The 20,021-nt window shown below is 43.4% G+C and overlaps 1 protein-coding gene across 3 annotated transcripts; it reads left to right on the plus strand.

Annotated features, from left to right (window-relative positions):
* Positions 1-637: 637 nt before the first annotated feature.
* On the plus strand, positions 638-19,907 carry tax1bp1b (Tax1 (human T-cell leukemia virus type I) binding protein 1b). Of its 3 annotated transcripts, none has more exons than XM_086218644.1 (18): positions 638-791; positions 6,978-7,171; positions 10,838-10,940; positions 11,336-11,526; positions 11,706-11,864; positions 13,299-13,447; positions 13,677-13,767; positions 14,362-14,547; positions 14,674-14,925; positions 15,566-15,736; positions 16,087-16,159; positions 16,582-16,700; positions 16,831-16,956; positions 17,430-17,516; positions 17,979-18,195; positions 18,289-18,443; positions 18,532-18,617; positions 18,914-19,907. In XM_086218644.1, the coding sequence occupies exons 2-18, from the start codon at positions 6,995-6,997 to the stop codon at positions 19,110-19,112; spliced, it is 2,541 nt and encodes an 846-aa protein (XP_086074770.1). In that variant the 5' UTR covers positions 638-791; positions 6,978-6,994; the 3' UTR covers positions 19,113-19,907. The 3 variants fall into 3 exon arrangements, with proteins under 3 accessions (XP_086074770.1, XP_086074771.1, XP_086074772.1); XM_086218645.1 differs by having other exon boundaries at positions 18,093-18,195; XM_086218646.1 differs by lacking the exon at positions 17,430-17,516 and having other exon boundaries at positions 18,093-18,195.
* Positions 19,908-20,021: the final 114 nt, after the last annotated feature.

Genomic DNA, 20,021 nt, shown 5'->3' on the forward strand with positions numbered 1-20,021 from the left:
TTGACGGTTTATTCCGCCAATGAAACAACAGGTTTCAGCAGCACGGCCTGAAGAATTCAGCCAATGAGCTGAAGGGGAGGGTCCATGCGATATAACAGAAACATTTATAAAATGTGTCGGTGCATATTTGTGACTGGAGATTTCTTAAGAACTGTATAAATCCCTACAGCACTGCCCTTTTAGAGGATGTCCATGTGATTTCTACAAATTTATAAAACTGTTTTCAACAGAAATCACATAGCTGCTATGATCCTTTAATAAATTAATTATGATAAGATAATAGGTAAATGGTAAATTTGTTTTCGGTATCGTATTTGCTAAATCCAACTCATTTTGTGCGGGCTGGACATAAAACACAGAGGGGGCTACTTGCTGTGCAAAGAGTTGCTATTTTATCTTTCACCTATATTCAAATCCATTGTTGATTTATTTTGCTGCTTCCGTATGTATTTTCCTGTCGTACTTACAGAAACGATGCGTATTTAAACTTTTGAGTATTTTAATGCGCAGCAATACTTCAGGATGGTTTGATCTTAGATGAGAATAATAATTAGGATTGATGTTACTGCGTATTATGGGGGCTTTTGTTTCCCTTAGACTGTTTCATCGTCAGATATAAAATTAAAACAGTTTCATTTCCAGACAGGTGGGATTCCCAAGCAGGTCCCTTTGCGGAAATGACGCAATGTTTTTATTATTCCAGGAAGAGGGCACGGGAAAGCACTGAACTGCGTCAACATTTACTTTTATGAAACGTTTGTGCTTCAGTCGTTCCACAGCATGGCAACTGGGTATGTTCCAAGTTTATTACACAAATGTTACCAATAATACCATTTTTGGTAAAGTTTACAATGTTTGACTTGTGTTTTTCAAGGCTAACTCAAGCTACAGTGTGGCTAACTGTTTATGTTAGCTAACCTTGTCCTCCAGTGTTAGCATTGCTGCTACCGTGTTAGCTGAATGCTTTATTACTGTTGATGTTGAAACAACTCCTAAGTGGTGCACTGTGTTTAAATGAAGCGTTTAGATGACATATATTTGAATCCGTAACTTTAAAAAAGTATTATGCTGACGGTTAATCTTGTGTTGTATGTAGCTAACCTTAGCTAGCTAGTTTGCCTGATATGATCTCTGTTTGTATATTAGGCCTCGCGTCGTAGTTTATAGTTTTTACCACCCGCTAGTTTCAGCTCTCAGCGTTTACGTCTGAATTACGTTTATTTAGTGTCTTACATGGGGTTCTTAGCCCGAGATGTTGCTACAATAACTTCCAGGTAGTGCGATCGTCTTCGGAGGATATGTTTTGGCTGTCAAAGGCCCAATCATGTCGAACTAAATGATAGTCGCCGAGGCCCAAATGTTACGTATGAGAAGTAAAACTGTTTGCGTCACCTCAAAAAGAGTGAACCTTAAAAAAAAAAAAAAAGCTTCAGAGGTTAAAATTACGTTTGAAATTGAGGTAGGTACATCAATCAAATTAACAATTCTCGTTGCTATTATAGCATCGATTGTGTTTTTTTTGGGGGGGGGGGTGGGGGTTTGGTTGTGAATTTCTAATGTACTAAACTTCGGGGGAAATTGTAGACAGTTACAGTTTTACTTTCAAACCTCATAGGAATTAAAGTCAAGTTAGAGATTTACCATCACAAATGATTCCACTTTATCATTGTTCAGATATGAGGACTATAAAACTGTTACCAGATGAGTGGACCTGTTTCACATTTTCAAATGTCATTAATCAGCTGTTTAAGATGACTTTTGTCACTCAGTTTGCATACATATAAGGGTGTGACAATACTGAAAATATCCTGCATGGCACTGGGGCTGGGTAAGACTGCCAGAAATGTTGTCATGATCAAGAATGTATATGTCTGTAGGAATTAATCACAATTCTGTCTAGTTTAAAGGCTGAGAATTCAAGAAACAGTTTGTTGTTATTGATGTATATGTCTTCGTCGTCGTCCTCCGCTTCATCCCGTGGGTCCGGGTCGCGGGGGCAGCAGTCTCAGCAAGGAAGCCCAGACTGCCCTCTCCCCAGCCACTTCAACCAGCTCTTCCGGGAGGATCCCGAGGCGTTCCCAGGCCAGCTGAGAGATATAATCCCTCCACCGTGTCCTGGGTCGGCCTCTAGGCCTCCTCCCAGTTGGACATGCCTGGAAAATCTCCAGAGGGAGGCTTCCAGGAGGCATCCTCACCAGATGCCCGAACCACCTCAACTGACTCCTCTCGACATGGAGGAGCAGCGGTTCTACTCTGAGTCCCTCCCGAATGACTGAGCTTCTCACCCTATCTCTAAGGGAGAGCCCAGCCACCCTGCGGAGGAAACTCATTTCGGCCACTTGTATTCGCGATCTTGTTCTTTCGGTCATTACCCAAAGCTCATGACCATAGGTGAGGGTTGGAACGTAGATTGACCGGTAAATCAAGAGCCTCGCCTTTTGGCTAAGCTCCCTCTTCACCACAACAGACTGGTTTAGCACCCGCAAGACTGCGGATGCTGCCCCAATCCGCCTGTCAATGTCCCGCTCCATCTTACCCTCACTCGTGAACAAGACCCCGAGATACTTAAACTCCTCCACCTGAGGTAAGACCTCCCCCCCGACCCGGAGTGGGCAAACCACCCTTTTCCGGCTGAGGACCATGGCCTCAGACTTTGAGGTGCTGATTCTCATCCCAGCCGCTTCACATTCGGCTGCAAACTGTCCCAGCAAGAGCTGGAGGTCGTGGCCCAATGGCGCTAAGAGGACTACGTCATCTGCAAACAGCAAAGACGACATCCTCCTGCCACCAAACTCGACCCCATCCACCACCCGGCTGCGCCTAGAAATTCTGTCCATAAAAGTTAAGAACAGAACCGGTGACAAAGGACAGCCTTGGCGGAGTCCAATCCTCACTGGGAACAAGTCCGACTTACTACCGGCCACGCGGACCAGACTCTCACTCCTCCGGTAGAATGACCGAATGATCCACCCCGTACTCCCGGAGTACCCCCCACAGTATGCTCCTGGGAACACGGTCGTAAGCCTTCTCCAAGTCCACAAAGCACATGTGGACTGGTTGGGCAAACTCCCATGCCCCCTCCAGCACCCTAGCGAGGGTGAAGAGCTGATCCATGGCCAGGACGAAAACCACACTGCTCCTCCTCGATCTGAGGTTCGACTATCGCCCTGACCCTCCTCTCCAGTACCCTGGCGTAGACCTTACCAGGGAGGCTGAGAAGTGTGATCCCCCGATAGTTGGAACACACCCTCTTGTCCCCTTTCTTAAAAATGGGGACCACCACCCCGGTCTGCCATTCCAAAGGCACTTCCCTCGATGTCCACGCAATGTTGCAGAGACGTGTCAGCCAAGACACCCCCACTACATCCAGAGCCTTGAGATACCCAGGGCGGATCTCATCCACCCCTGCGGCTCTGCCCCTGCGGAGTTGTTTAACTGCCTCGGCGACTTCTGCCCCGGAGATTGGACGACCCCCCCCCAAGCACTCCCCAGACTCTGTCTCCTCCACGGAGTACGTGCTGGTGGGATTGAGGAGTTCCTCAAAGTATTCCTTCCACCACCCAATTATCTCCCCAGTTGACGTCAGCAGCCTCCCGCCCCCACTGTAAACAGTGTGGGCACGTTGCCGCCTTCCCCCCCTGAGGCGACGGACGGTTTGCCAGAACCTTTTTGGAGCCGACCGATAGTCGTTCTCCATGGCCTCACGGAACTCTTCCCACGCCCGAGTTTTTGCCTTGGCAACCGCCACAGCTGCACACCGTTTGGCCTGCCGGTACCGGTCGGCTGCCTCTGGAGACCCACCGGCCAGCCATGCCCTGAAAGCCTCCTTCTTCAGCCTGACGGCTCCCCTCACCTCTGGTGTCCACCAGTGGGTTCGGGGATTACCCCCGCGGCTGGCCCCAGCAGCCTTGCGGCCACAGCTCACAGCAGCCGCTTCGACAATGGCAGAGTAGAACATGGCCCATTCGGACTCAATGTCCCCCACTACCCCCGGGATGTGATCAAAGCTCTGCCGGAGGTGGGAGTTAAAGATCGTTCTGACTGGTTCTTCTGCCAGGCGTTCCCAACAAACCCTCACTACTCGTTTGGGCCTGCCAGGTCTGCGCGGCGTCTTCCCCTGCCATCTGATCCAACTCACCACCAGGTGGTGATCAGTTGACAGCTCAGCTCCTCTCTTCACCCGAGTGTCCAGAACATGTGGTCGCAGGTCAAATGATACAACTATAAAATCGGTCATGTATATGTGTTAAATTCATTTTACTTTTTTCTTGACAAAAATCGTAATTGAACACATACTTGTTTCGAATAACGAAACAGGATATCTGTGTTGCTCATCTTTGAGGACTCATGGGTGCAGCATAGTTTAAGGCACTCTCTGCCCAGTGTCTGACTATAAATAGACAAATATCTCCAAATTGCAGAAGCTGTGACCTTTGCATTTGACAGTCTCTGTCCTTCATGCTGGTTCTTGACACTGCCGTTGTTGTTTTTTTCCCCATTTCGTGAAGGGAAGGTGTTCAAGCTCTGATTTATCTCTGCTTGGTGCTCAGTTAAGCAAATAACATCTGAGCATCTGCAAAAGTTTCACGGGGGAAAGTTAAGAGTTATGGATTAAGTTGCACATACACAAATTTAATGCATATTAGGTGATTAAGACAGCACTGCATTCATTAATGTGCATGTAGAACCTTTGGTACAAATATTCCCCTACTTTTGTTTGTGTTCTCACCTCGCCCTGTAAAGTTGTAAAAAAACAAAACAAAACAGTATTGCATTACTTTGTCATATGATCCTGGAATTTTTTGATTCAGTTAGTTGTCTTTTTTTTAATGAAATAATTTGTACTCTAAATGTGGATATTGTAGACTGTGCATAGATTTACCTCTGACAAATAATCACCATTCTCGTCACGCAGTGGCTTGCAAAAGTATTCATACTCCTTGAACTTTTCCACATTTTGTCATGTTACGACCACAAATATGTATATATTTTATTGGAATTTTACATGAAAGACCAACACAAAGTAGCACACAATTGTGAAATAGAACATTATACTTGGTTTAAATTTTTTTTTCAAAAACACCCCTGAAAAATGCATTGTGCAAAAGAATTCAGCCCTCTTTTCTCTTGAGTGCAACCAGTGGCTCCCACAAAAGTTGCCTTATGAGTCCTGAATGATCGAATGTTGACCTAATGACTAAACAGGGTCCACCTGTGTGTCAAATACAGCTGTTCTGTGATGGCCTCAGAGGTTGGTTAAGAGATTATTGGGGAGCAAACGGCATCATGAAGTCCAAAGAACACACCAGACAGGTCAGGGATAAAGTTGTGGAGAGAGAGAAGTTTAAAGCAGGGTTAGGCTACAAAAAGATTTCCCAAGCTTTGAACATCTCGTGGAGCACTGTTCAATCCATCATTTGGAATGGAAAGAGGATGGCACAACTGCAAATCTACCAACCACGGCCATCCACCTGAACTTACGGGCCAAACAAGGAGAGAACCGACCAGAGATGCAGCCAAGAGGTCCATTGTGACTCTGGAAGAACTGCAGAGATCCACAGCTCAGCTGGAGGAATCTGATGACGAGTGGTCGCGCACTGTGCAAATCTGGCCTTTATGGAAGAATGGCAAGAAGAAAGGCATTGTTAAAAGAAAACCTTAAGAAGTCCTGTTTGCAGTTTGCCAGAAGCCATGTGGGGGACACAGCAAACACTTGGAAGAAGATGCTCTGGTCAGATGAGACCAAAATTGAACTTTTTGGCCTAAATGGAAAAACGCTACGTGTGGCGGAAAACTAACACTGCACATCGCTCGATGTGAACACACCACCGCCACTGTCAAACATGTTGGTGACAGCATCAGGCTCCGAGGGTGCTTCTCTTCAGCAGGGACAAGGAAGGTGGTCAAAATTGATGGGAAGATGGATGAGCCAAATACAGGGCAGTCTTGGAAGAAAACCTGTTGAAGTCTGCAAGAGACTTTAGACTGGGGCAGAGGTTCACCTTCTAGCAGGACAGCGACCCTAAACAGAAAGCCAGGGCTACAATGGAATGGTTTTAAACAATACATATTCATGTGTTAGACTGGCCCAGTCAAAATCCAGACCAAATCCAATCGGGAATCTGTGGCAAGATCTGAAAACTGCTGTTCACAAATGCTCTCCATCTAATCTGACTGAGTTTGAGCTGTTTTACAAAGAAGAATGAGCAAAAATGCCAATCTCAATCTCTGGACAAACCCCAAAGGACTTGCAGCTGTAATTGCAGCAAAAGGTGATTCCACAAAGTATTGACTCAGGGGGACTGAATACTTATGCACGCTGCGCTTTTCAGTTTTATATTTGTAAAAAAAAAATCGTCTAGAATTTTCTTTGTACTTAACAATTGTGTGCCAGTTTGTGTCGGTCTTTCACATAAAATTCCAATAAAATATATTTATGCTTGTGGTTGTAACGTGACAAAATATGGAAAAGTTCAAGGGTTATGAATACTTTTGTAAGCAACTGTATGAAGAGGTTCCGTGGTTGTAAACATGGACATTAGTATTTCACATTGAAAAGCACTCCCTGATGCTACAGAGCAGTGGTCCCGGTAGCCCGGTTCTTTTCAAATGGGAACCCCCCAGACACCACTCATTCCCTGAACGGATATTTGTACTCTATCAAAGCTAAAACTTGTTTCTTTCATTGTGTAAGTTTGCTTTTGTAAGCAAGCAGAAATCCTGAAACAGAAAAATGTCTTATCACATTAAAGGTGTCTTTTATAGACTTAGGTCTAAATTGAGCATGTTTAAAAGATTAGTCAAAGGTTAATTAATAGGATGGCAATAAAACAATAATCTTGCTACTGAAGTAGCACATTTTGATAAAGCATTGAGTTACCTTTTCAGTCATTCTCATTCACTGTCAAGGTGTTTTGTTATGGTTGGTTTTTTTTTTGTGTCTCTGATATATTCTCGCCTTTTCTCTTCTTGTGTAGCCACTGCTGAGTGATTCATGGAACTGTTCCTGGATGGGACTTCATTAAGCAACAACATGGACACATCAAATTTCGCCCACGTCATCTTCCAGAATGTAGGGAAGAGCTACCTGCCTCATGCTGCCCTTGAGTGTCATTATACCCTCACGCAGTTCATTAAGCCTCATCCAAAAGACTGGGTTGGCATTTTCAAGGTTAGTTACCTTATTTGATCTTTTATAATCACATCTGAGGAAAAGCAAAGTAAATCAACATTAGTGATAGTGGCTGGGTATCAAACAGCTGTTGTTTTCACAATAAAACTAGGTAATGTTCATGTTTACATTTGTAGATATGCTTAAAAAATAAAAGCATAGAAACACATTTGGTTTCAATCACAGTTTGCAGAACTCTCCCAGATGCAGCAGGTGCAGCAAGCACTGTGTATCAATGTAAACATGCTTTTGACCACCTTTGACAGATTTTTCAGCCCTCAAAAGAGACCTTAAACCGCAAGCAAGAGGTTAATATGAGCAGAGCATAAGTGACTGCCTCTAATTCAGATGCATAGTTTTTAAGATTCAGCCTTGCAACAGCAAGCTCCTTCCCACAAAACAGACGACAGTAGAGATGGTCAATAACTCAGAGGATGTGGATGAACAATGAATCGCCTCTCATCACAGCCGACATACTGCAGGGCTCTTCAGGGCTGATGTGGCAGACAGTGGGGAGGGTAGCTGATGGGGAGAAAACCACTCCTGTAAGGTGTGAGGTCAGTGGCTTCACTCTGGGGTCTCAAGCAGCGGTGGATCTGTTGAGATGTCACTTTTCATGAATTTATAGCACAGGACACAAGGGAGAAGTTGAAGTCACAAAGTATATCCTTGTCCTTGATGGTTTTATTTTGACAAATTAGGACTCATCATTCTTGTTCATGTAGATATCTCCCAAAAGCTGAAAGTGGCTCTTACGACCTTTTTTTTGGATGAAGTGCTCCTGGCTCTGATTGTTCCTTCATTTCCAATGGAATCATATTTGTAAGAATGTGGAGGGAAACTTGATTGACTAAGATCACCTCATTTTCAGTATGATATCTGGAGAATCATTTCAGTGTGTGTATTGGTGCTTTAAGAATATTTTCATCACATTTTAACGATAATAATTTTGGTCTCCATCATCATGATATCAGGATTTTATTCTGTTTCATCTCTAGTGGTAGCAGCAGCGTGTTTCTGAAGAGCAGAAAGGAGTGAGTGGAGGAGGGACATAACTTCATATTTATATGTTTTTTTTTTGTAATAATGAGATTGTTACTGAAGAGGTGGTAAAAAGTATTACTTTAGCGGTAAAAAAAAAAGTGATACATGGCGAGTCGGCCTTTGTGGTTTATATTTGAAAAATGAGCTGAGTAGTTGTAACAGAGCTCTCTGACCCCCATCGCAGCCTCGAGTGTCCCACCTGGATCTGATTATAGGAGGACATTAAATCTAGTACAGTGGCAGTAATTTATTTTAGCCTTATCTGTAGTGCAACATCAGTGTAGACAGCAGCATATGGTTCCAGGCTCCTTTTACACCAACATCTTTTACTTCCCAGGGATGAGTTGGGTTAATCAGACTGAATCCAGCAAAACTGTACGACTGTTATAGTGCTTTATTTCGTGTCTTTCTTGAATGTGTCATAGCAGAATGTAGCGAGGTTAATGAACCCCTTTTATTTACTTATGTCTGTAAAAATAATATTCCAGTGCCAGCAATCTGTGTTTTTATGAAACTGTATGTGGAATGGTGACGTGAATGTATCCAGGGGGGTTTTCGCCGCACCTCGCTGAGAAATGAGGTCATGTTAGGCTGCAGGAGGTGGGTCTGGTGATATCTGGAGGCTGTTGAAATACTGGATTCAACACTCTTGTTGAAGCTAGTTCCTTACACCACTCGCTGTTTGTGTTTAGCCTTGAGGTAGGCACCAACTGGCAGTACAGAGGAATCACTAATTTCTTGAGTATCTAAAACACAGAGTTGCCATACAAAGGGCTTGGAGCAGGATCATAAATCGTGTAAATGTTCCTGGCAGTGTTGACAGATGAGATGAGCGGTGCCAAGTTTTTGTGTGAGTGAAAACTCTGCACCTTGTGATGCTTGGATATGTGATGAATCAGTGTTAGCTTAAACAGTTGCTGCTGACACAAGAACAATGGATACTGCTTGGGTGCCGTTGTCTAGCATGCGGTATACCTCGTAAAAATATTTCACATATGTTAGATGCAGCTTAAATGTCAGCACATGTCAGGAAGTTGGATCACCTAAACTCAGAGGAAATTAACTTTTAATTTACCCGATTAACATGTCAACTTACATTATTTACATGTTTAAATTGTACACCTTTACTTGGCAAGTCAAACACAAACCAAACATGCTACTGATAATGAATAGACCGCGTTCTTGTTCTTGTCACTCCGGCAGATGAAGCCTTCAGTCATTTGATGTTTTTTACCAACCAGCGTGATCAGAACTGTTCGTGAGTTCATGGAGGAATGTTGTTGGGACAGGTTGTCACAGTAGTCAAGGAGAGAGCGAGCAGAGCTTTATAATTAAGCTGTCTATGTGATTCATGAACAATTGGCCCCTGAATTTATTCAAGCTACCTGGCACATAGACGTGTACGTTGCTTCCTGTCTTCCTTTTAAGAATGCTGAAGTTTAAATTGGGGGTGGGGGGGGGGCACTTTTTTTTCAGAGATTTCACTCTTACAGTGTGTTATCGTTTAAGTCACCAGTCCAGTTTTTATGGAGGCTCTACAGTCTCCACCTCCTCTCCTCCTATTTACACACATTGTATGCCGGCCTGTTGAAACTGAAAGAGTTCCTCTCAGAGGTTTCACCCACCACCACCTCCACCACCTCCTCCACCTCCACAGCTCTAATGAGTGGACTGGTGAGGGCTAGCCCTCGGTAATGACACTCACTAACTAGGTGCATGTTTTAATTGCTTCCTGCTCTTTACTGCTGGAGGCTGGAACTACACTGGTAACAACTGGGGGTTTTTGGAGCAACAGGGCCTTCTATCTCTGGCTCTGATGAATACTCGCAGTATTGTAGCTGTAGGCTGTTGGTATAAAGGTGACAAAATAAACTGTCCCAGATAGGGAAAAAAACAAAACACAACAAAAAAGACCAGCAACAGTTGTTTCTGCATATATTCTAGCCTGAACGGTCTTCGTGCATATTTAAGAAATCATTTGTGAAAGTTTAGAAAAGCACACCACTACGAACATCTCAGAATGCAGAGGTGTGTGTGTGTGTGTGTGTGTGTGTGTGTGTGTGTGTGTGTGCGCGCGCACGTGCACATGTGTGTGCACACTGAAAGCCAGCCAACTCAATGTGAGTCTGATTTTGTTTGACAGGTTTATGGCACCAGGCTGAAGTTATAGATGTATTTTCTGTTCTTCCCCCCTCCTCATCAGCCGTCAGTTAACAACACATAAAATTCGTATAATTACATTTTGGTTTTCATTTTCAAGTCGACTATGTATAAAATTTTCACCTATTTTCCTCTTCCTGTTGGGAGTGAGTTGTAGCTACATTTCCACACTCTTGAGGGGCAGGGCCACATGCAAGATGGGGACCAGGACAGATATTTGGATCACTTTAGAACAAACAAAAAAAATGCCCAAAACAAAATCAAGAGTTGGCGAGTTCTTACTCTATCATCCCAACATAGATGAAAAATGTCGTGATTACTGCAATAAACTAGCTTGAGATATTTTAGAAGTGGCACTTTGTGGATTTCTAGGAAGTCTCCCTGTTAATTCTCCATCGTTATTTTCCTACACTGATGTGGTGAGAACGTCTGGTTGAATGGATTCCCCACAATGTCTCACAGGTTGGTTGGAGCACAGCGAGGGACTATTACACATTCTTGTGGTCACCTCTCCCTGAGAACTATGTGGAAGGCACGGCGGTCAACAGAACAGTGGTCTTTCAGGGTAAGATCTTACCATAGTTTTATATAATTGACACCTTTTAATAATATAGAAACATTGAGAGCTGCTTCGGAGGATTGTTAACATCAGCAAGCAGAAATAAAAATGAAAAACTTAAACCACAGATCGCTCCCTTGTGTTAATGACACTCTGGTTATGTCTTAAATTGTCTTTAGTGAAGTCATGGAAAGCAACACAAACTGCAGGAAAACTTGTTGTAGTTGTTTTTTAAAATTCAAACCCACAACATCAGAATACCACAGTTCACTAAGATACTGCGCCACAATGAACTCAGATGACACCTGAAGTTAACGTCTGAGCTCACGGCTGTGGTCTCTCCCCTCGCTCCTCCGTGCTGCTGCTGTACACTGAGTTTGCTGCATGTCATTGCTCCTCAGGATATTATGTACCCAACGACGACGGAGAGTTCTACCAGTTCTGTTACGTGACGCACAAAGGCGAGATCCGGGGAGCCAGCACACCTTTCCTGTTTCGCGCCAAGAGCCCATCAGAGGACGAGCTGTTGACAGTGGAGGATGAGTGCAACTCTGACATCCTGGTGGTCACCACTAAAGCTGGCTTCCTGGAGGTACACTGGTCCTTAGATCACATCATGTTTGGCCATCTAGTTCTACTAATTTCCTCTTGCCTATGCCCTTTGGTAGTTGTAATTTATATGAGCCTGGCCTGTGATTTATTGACGAGTGGTCTTAACAACCTGAATATTCTCTCCCTCTATCTTTTTTTGTTTTGTTTTGTTTTGTTTAGCAAAAGGTGGAAGAAGCCCAGAGAGAGAAAGATGAGCTGGTCAAAAACGTTGCTCTCCTGCAGCAGGAGAAGCTCCAGCTGGAAGAAGAGAAGCAGAGCCTGCAGAAGGAGTGTGAGCAGGAGAGGGAGGCCTTTGCTCAGCTGAAGAGACAGAACCAAGTAAGAACATGAGTCTATTTTAGAAGGCAGTCGAGGAAAGTCACGATTAGAATGTTTCTTTGTTTATGTAGCTGCAGTTTGTTCTTCAGTTAAATCAAATGATTCTTTCTCTACATTTTGTAGATTCTGTTTAAGCAATTTTCTATTTGGCTGGTAGTCTCTTAGCACCCCCTAGCGAAAGACTACAAACAGGCCGAGCTATCCAAGCCCAGATCCACGACAGGAATAAATCAAAACCTGACAGATATGAATGTCTGTATCAACGTTGTAACCCAACATTTTATGGCGCAACATTAAGTCTTAAAAGCAGTAGTAGTAATAATTCATATTGCTGTCCTCTCTACCATAAATCTGCTGGCTTTAAAACTGCTTTCATGAAAACATGATTACAGATTTTGAGGCTGTTAATTTTATGAGTATACTTTTTATACGATTTTTTTATATGGTGTGAATAAAAAGATTCCAAAATTCTGCCTATAAACAAACTTAAAAAAAAAAGAATTTCCCCAACATTTTTGATGTCGTCCTTTAAGGTTGACACTTTACATCAGGGGGTAGTGATCATTTTTATTTTAGCTCACTAACAATTTCAAAGAAAATATTGTTGCTCAAACTTGGAATGAAAGACAGATCAGTCTGATTAAATGATATTAAAAATAATAATAATAATAATATTATTATTAAAATTGAATTTCAAAGTGCACAAGGACACTTTATATCACATCACAAAAAAACAAAAACAAATGATGAGGAATAGACAGAGTAGAGTGAGAACACGCCGGTGAAGTTGAGAAAAACGAAGTTTGTTTTTTTGTCTCAGTCATTCAACTCATCCTGTACGCATTTGCACGAGTTTGTTGATCAGTTTAAGAAAACAGTAACCCCACTTAGAAATACTACTATACACCAAGTATTTATTTCATGTATTTGAATTTATACATGATTGAAACGGCTACTATCAACTTCTTTTCATAATAAGAATATATCAAATATCTGTGTTAACATCACAGCTCATATTGCTGGATCACCTGACTGTGCAGCTCCCCTCGGCTTTACGCAGCTTTATGACAAGTTCCAGCTTATTGTTTCGCTCTCTGGCTGCAGATTTACTGTTTTGGTTCTCCTTCGCTGCTTTCAGAAGGTCGTTTTTCAGCAACAGCAGGCAGCTGTGCTCAGAGTGGGGGAAAAAAAACTCCTGTACAACGCCTGTTCTGCGTTGAACACTCACTATTCGCTTGTGAACATTGTGGAACTTTGGACTTAGGTTCTCCTGTAAATAATAATGTTGCTCTGTAACAGCTGGGTTTATAAATAAGCAACCCTTTGAATACCGTGTTGCATTCACAACTTCATTTAAGAGAGTTTTGATTGCGATGACTGTTAACCGTATAGCTGTTCCCCCAATTCCTAATGGGATATTTTATTGTCTCCCAGGAGGTGCAGAATTCTGCCCAGGCTCTGCAAGAGGAGAAGGAGGAAGTCAAGAGGAGGCTGGAGGAGGCCACAGCCAGGGTGATCCAGCTGGAAGAAGACCTTATTGGAGTCACCCAGAGAGGCCTACAAAAGGAAACAGAGCTGGACGGGTAAACTTCACATACACAGAGACTTATATGTAGTCACCAGCTGTCACCTCATTTTATGTAAAGCTAATCAGCGAGGGGGTAGTTAATTTGACTTTTTTATTTTTTAATATGTGCCAGCAGGTTGTTTTAGCTGTGAGCTAAATCAACTGCGGTCATTACCAATACACAGAATGTGAATGTAAGCAGTGATATTATACACGAGTAACTATTTTCTTGTCTTGTTCTGTAGTCTGAAGGATCGAATGAAGAAACTTGCGTCAGAAAAGGAGACGCTTGAGTCTCATCTAAAGAATGAGAAAGATGAGAAGGAACTTTACAAGGTAATGAACTGTTGAAGTCACACTTGTCTAGTTTTAAGCCTTTTTATGCAAAATGAATAACAACAGAACAGTAGCATGCTTCAGGTATGTGGGTGCAGAAATGATCTGAATGGGTTTGGCAGTGGCTCAGCCTGACTGAGTTTAGTGATTGCTTTAAATTGTGTATAATTCTTGACATTTTTTTTATAATATTAGATTCCCTTACATTTGAGGTCCAGTTCACTGGACTTCTTCCTGTTTCTGTTTTTACCTTTTTACTACTGTGATAATTTAGTAGGTTTTTGCCAAATCTAAACAGAGCATGTCGTATTCTGTCGTTCTCTGCTTTGTCTGGTGTTTATGTATCTTTGTTGCGGTGGGAACTGCTCAGGAACTGGGAGTGCCATATACTATGCGGTAGCCACAGAAATGGTCAAAAACCCAAACCTAATTTAACTTGCACCAGCACAGTGAGGCTGCTGCACAATGAAAGCTTGATGGGATCTCTCTCAAGCTCACATGATCTCGACAGGCGTTTATAAACGAGGGGAGAAGCCCACAAGTTTTACGTCCTCGTGTGTGAGACTTGTGCGTCTGTATTTGTGTCTCCACCAGATTCACCTGAAAAACCGAGAGCTGGAAAACACTAAGTTGAGCACAGAGCTGCAGATGATGAAGTCTGTGGATGTGAACAAGGATAACACCATTGCTCAGTTTAAAGAGGAGGTGGGACGCCTGCTGGCCTCCCTCACTGAGAAGGAGAAACAATACCGAGAAATCATGGCCAAAGTTTCCCCCTTGGTAATAATTTTTTTTGTTTTTTTTAAGCTTGTGATACAGCACCTAGGTATTAATTGCAGCACCTAGGTATTAATTGATCAACTTGAAAATAACCCTGATATGGAGAACCATCCTCCTCTCTGGCAGGGAGACATGAAGGCTCTGAAGGAGCAGCTGAGGCAAAAGGAGGAGCAGCTCCAGGCCAACCAGCAGCAGTCCTCCCTGCTGGCTGCTGAGTTGAGGGATGCCTCTAGCACCCGCGACCGCACCATGTCTGAATTGTACCACAAGAAGCTTGAGGCTGATGCTCTTCGACAGGCCAAAACTGAAGCCCAGGCCCAGTGCGTCCGCCTGGAGCGCCTGGTGGAGCAGATGAAGGCAGAAGCCAAGCAGGAAGCTGTGAGTCTGATTGAAAAGCTCCATGTCAGGTTTTAGTACTTCAGTTAGCTCTGAATGAAGGGACAGGGATTTCATGTGTACAAAATCACATTTCAATCATCAAATTTATGTTTTTGGTCAGATGTACAATGGAAGAAAATATAATTATCAAAGAGTATTTTTTATTTTCTTATTGTATGACATTTTCACAAGAACTCCACGTGTGTAAATAAGATATATTAGTCGTATAGTATTTGATCACACAGAAGACATGAGTTGTACTGACATAGTATTGTATTATTTTGATACTACATTATATGGATTTGTCATATTTGTTTAAGATTAATATTTCAGGCTCAATGCACATCAGAGTTAGCGAAGGAGTAAGTTTACATCATTTATTTCCATGTTTCAGAAGTGTTTACATGTACATTTTTTCTTCTCTGATCAGCTCAGTATCCTCATCGATAACCAGCTTTAAAACAGGACTCACTCACCACTTACAAAAATCGCTAATCAACTTTTCAGATGATGATTCACAATCATATGAGTGCTTTTAACTATGATTTCATTTCTATCCGAACCATTTACAAGAGAATCTTCTCAGTTTGCCTATGTCTGTGTTTTGAGTCTCATTCGTTGTACCGCTCATCGTCACCAGGCCAAAGCCGAAGAAGAAGCCTGTGCAGACCCTGCTGTTGTCGCAGAGCTGCAGAGAGAAGTGGAGGACCTGAAGCTGCGGCTGCACATGGCTGCAGAGCACTACAAGGAGAAATACAAGGAATGTCAACGACTGCAAAAACAAGTGCTTAAGCTCTCTGAGCTGCAAGGGGTAGGTCACAAGATCCCAGCCGACACACTACACGACACACTACACGACACACACACACACACACACCCACAACCCTAACAAAGCGCAAGACCAGAACTGCCATCCGATTTCTGCTGACTGTGGTGCAGTGTTCGGGGAAACGTTGCATAAAATTCCATTGCTTACTTGACTGAACTTGGTGTAATCGGTTATTAAGTTTGTTATATCATGATCGTCGAGTGTTCACCTAATACCTGCGCTCATCTTCGACATCAGCACTCATCTTTTACAGCATCTGTGTGTTGCTCATTTCTTGAGGTTGTCATCTTCAGTTCTTGTATATGAAATGGCTTCTTCCTGTCTGTCTGCAGGAGCAGAAGAGAAGCTCAGCTCAAGAGCTCACGACCGTTGCTGCATCAGGGAGTCCAGACACCTCAGTGCCAGGTAGCTAAGCCCAATTACTCCACGTGTCAGGTTACAAGTGGATTAACCCCAGACATAAATTTGTTTAGTAATTGATATTGTGTTGACTGCCAAACCCACAGCGAGCCCATTGTTGATTCTGTGATTAATGCTATGATATCATCGTCTCTGTTTCATATGAGGGATCTACATGTATCATTTCCATTGCCTTCCATGTTTGCTGAATCAAATGATCAGGGTGTTTATTTTGACTTTGATATATTCAAATAAAGTGAGCTGTAATGACATGACATCAGAGTCTATCTGTTTAAAAAGCTTTTTATTGTTGTACATGTACTGTTTGTAGTTTTGAAATGTAATCCAAAGATGAACACGTAAAGAAACGTGTGAACATCTTCATGCTTTGTCTCAACGAGCTGTCTGTACCTTCACTGACTTTACAGGAAGTCCAGGTTCTGCTGATCCCATGCTGGAGGCCATCATCCAGGAGAAGCTCAAAGGCATCAGCAGAGAGGCATCTGACAGGAATGACAAATACAGGAAATGCAAGCAGATGTTGATGGTAGGAAGAGTTCTTTTTTTTTTTTTTTTAACATTAATGCTCGTGTTCCCAGACGTGTTTCACACCCTGGTGAGGAGGACTGGTGCAGCACTGAAGTCAGATATCTGGTGAATGTCTGGCTGCTCTTTAGGAGGAGAAGGAGCGTAGCTGCATGTTTGCTGACGAGTTGGCCAAGATGGAGGTGAAATTCAAGGAACAACTGAAGACCAATGAGAACCTGAAGCTGCAGCTGGCATCCGAGGAAGATCGCTACAAGGTCGGTGCATCCTCCAGTCTCGAGACGTCACCTTTCTACCACCACGTACGGCTGGTCTAGCTCAGGGATCAGGCCTTTGATGAACCCCCTTGAACACAATCCCTCTGACAGTGTTGTTTATGAGAGAGCCTAACTGCGAGACGGCGTTTTACTGCTGTTTATGTCAGGCTCTGGAGACGAGCGCAGCTTGGCTTGAACGACTCATCTCCAGTTGCCTGGCTAATGCTGCGCTTGGCTCAGGTCAGGCGGATATTTGCTTAGTGTCTCAGAGGAATTGAAGCGAGTTGTTGTGCTTTGATAGGTATTGTGCATAAATCAGTCCTCACTAAAGGGAAGTCTTTTATAGCTGACATCAATTAATGTGATGCACTGAAATCTTCAATAATAAACGTATCAATCAGCATCACATGTGATGAACGAGGATAGAAAAGACAGTCCTCATCCCTCTGTTGTTTGTCTTATGTTTACTCCAGAGCCAGGTTGCTGAGAAGGGCCGCGAGCTGAAGGAACTCAAGGACACACTAGCACTTGTTATGAAGGAGAAGGAAAAACTGGAGGGGGTTAGTGACAGCTTTCATTTTCTCTTTTATAGACTTCTTCCACTCTTAAAAAAAAAAACCCAGAAAAGTGCAGTTCCCTGCCATTTTCCTTCTCCCAATCTGGTGTGTGTATAATGCGTCTCTAATTGTAGAATTAAATGAGTTCTTATTTTCCATTACTTTGGAACACAGCGAGGTCCTCATTGACCTAAAATATTGTTTCGATGTGATGTTGTTACAGCTAAGAGGAGCAGAATGACTCAATTTGAGGTTAAGACTGTAAATTAAATTGGCGTCTGCAGCTAACATCAATAAAACAAGAGTCCCCGTTCCTCTTGAAAATTAGAAGAGGCGTTTTTTTGTTTTTTTTTAACGAAGGCGTGAGAGATGACTCAAAACCTCAGTTCAGGAGCGATCAGATGGATCAGATATGTAGCTCCTCACGTCGAAAAAAGTGCTTGAATTCTGCTGTTGCCTCCCCAGGAGCTCCAGAAGGGCAGCAGCAGCAGCAGCAGCAGCAGCAGGAAGGGAGATCAGGGGGCTAGTGGGAAAACCAGTTTGGAGAATATTCAGTCCAGTGTGCCTTTATTCCTGCAGTACCCCATCCCCTACACCCAGGATGCCCCCACCCCTCTGTTGGTCTCTCAGAGCCCCAGCAAGCTGCAATTTGGGAACCCTTACTCCATCTCAGACACCAAAGGTTGGTCTCTGCCTCAGAAAGTAACAAACTGAAGCTACACTTCAGTATACTTGGCAGTTGTAGTAGCTGTGTCTCTGAATTCACTTGCTCCAGATGAGGCAGATGAGGAGTTCTCAGAAGACCAGCTTCTGAAGCTCCCCCCTGTTGGCCCACCCTCCTGGGACAGCAATGTGGTGTGTATCCAACCCACTCGCAATCACAGCCGGCCAGAAGATCACGAGGAGTCCGAGGAAAAGCCGGACAACAATGTAAGAGTTGCCGCAAATGTCAGTTATCAAGTGATTTATGTCTGTTTCGTCTTAAGCCTTTTTATATCGTACACGTTTTCTTTTTCAGGAGAATCCCAATGAACAGCCCTCAGCAACCGAAACTCGCAGCCCATTTGTGAACGACGGACAAACTGCCTTTTGCTTTGATCCCAGGTAACACACCATCACATGCCCTCTCTCTCATAAAGGCCATCCAAGTTTGCCGCACCCTACTGTTCCCCAAACCTGCGCATTGTAACATGTGCAAGGTGTTTGTTCTGCTACACAGCCCCCTTTTGTTGCTACGAGTCGAGCGACAGGGGCCACCCACATTGCAACAGACAGATGCTCTTTATTAGCCGCTGCTCCTGGTTTTGCCCACGTCATCACTTGACTGCTTAGAAACTCCTCTTTATCAAACATCCCTCCTGTCTGTCTGTCTGTCTGTCTGCCCCCCCTCCGGTGTGCAGCATGGACATGAAGCGGTGCCCGCTGTGCGAGGTCATCTTCCCACCCAACTATGACCAGAGCAAGTTTGAGGAGCACGTGGAGAGTCACTGGAAAATCTGCCCCATGTGCAGCGAGCAGTTCCCGCTGGACTGCGACCAGAAGGTGTTTGAGAATCACGTGCTCACTCACTTCGACGGCCACCCGCTCAACTTCGACTAGAGATACCAACGCATTCAGACCGCCTCTTTTCCTGTCGCCACTGAAATAAATCAATCTGCACTCTTTTCTGCATGTAATGGTGTGACGAGCCACTCTTTAGGACTTTACTGACTTTCGCTTTGTTGCAACCTAGGGAAATACTTTGAAGTGACGTGACCTTTTAATTCTGTGTAGATCGCAGGGCTACTGAATCGGTTTGCTAATCTGAACGATTTCCCCTTCAACTTGGATTTTATCAGTCATTTAGGAGGATAAAATTGTTTTATGGATGTACGCCGAGTTGAAATTGACCCTCTTCTCACAGATGTGTTACAACAGCAGGTCATATTCAGGGAAAGAGATAAGTGTTTACCAAACTTACATTTGACGCTCCCCCCTCCCCCTCATAAACATCACTGTTGAAGACCTTCGCTCATTCTTTATAGAAAGAAGCCTCGGGGCACATTTATGTAGTCAGGGAGAAATCATTCGTGATTGATAATACAGAATATCGTCAGATCATATATTTTAGAATAAGTTAACAATATTGTGGAAGCCTTTTTGTGTATGATATGGATTTGTTTTCTTTTGAGTTTGTTTGGTTGGGGTATTGTTGTCAGAACCCGTCATATCATCAGCTTATCAGTGCATGCTGAGCTTCTGTTAAATCTTCTTTTATCTCCTCTCTCTCGCCTTCTCTCTCTCTCTCTCGCCTTCTCTCTCTTTTAAACAATTAAGTTATTTCATTCTTAAATATGTCTCATTTGTTAAGTGAGTTTCATGTATCTGAACTAATAAAGTCTGTTTGAAATGGAATAGCATCCAGTTAATGAGGGAATAATGGAGAATTGTCACACATTTGAGGGATATTTTCATGAAATTTCTGACCAGCAACTTGGGATGTAAATCAGCGTCAAATGAGAGATTTTT

This window comes from Aulostomus chinensis, chromosome 11 (assembly GCF_037954235.1).
Source record: "Aulostomus chinensis isolate RoL2024-O1b breed Wild chromosome 11, RoL_Achi_v1.0, whole genome shotgun sequence".
Classification (NCBI taxonomy): Eukaryota; Metazoa; Chordata; class Actinopteri; order Syngnathiformes; family Aulostomidae; genus Aulostomus; species Aulostomus chinensis.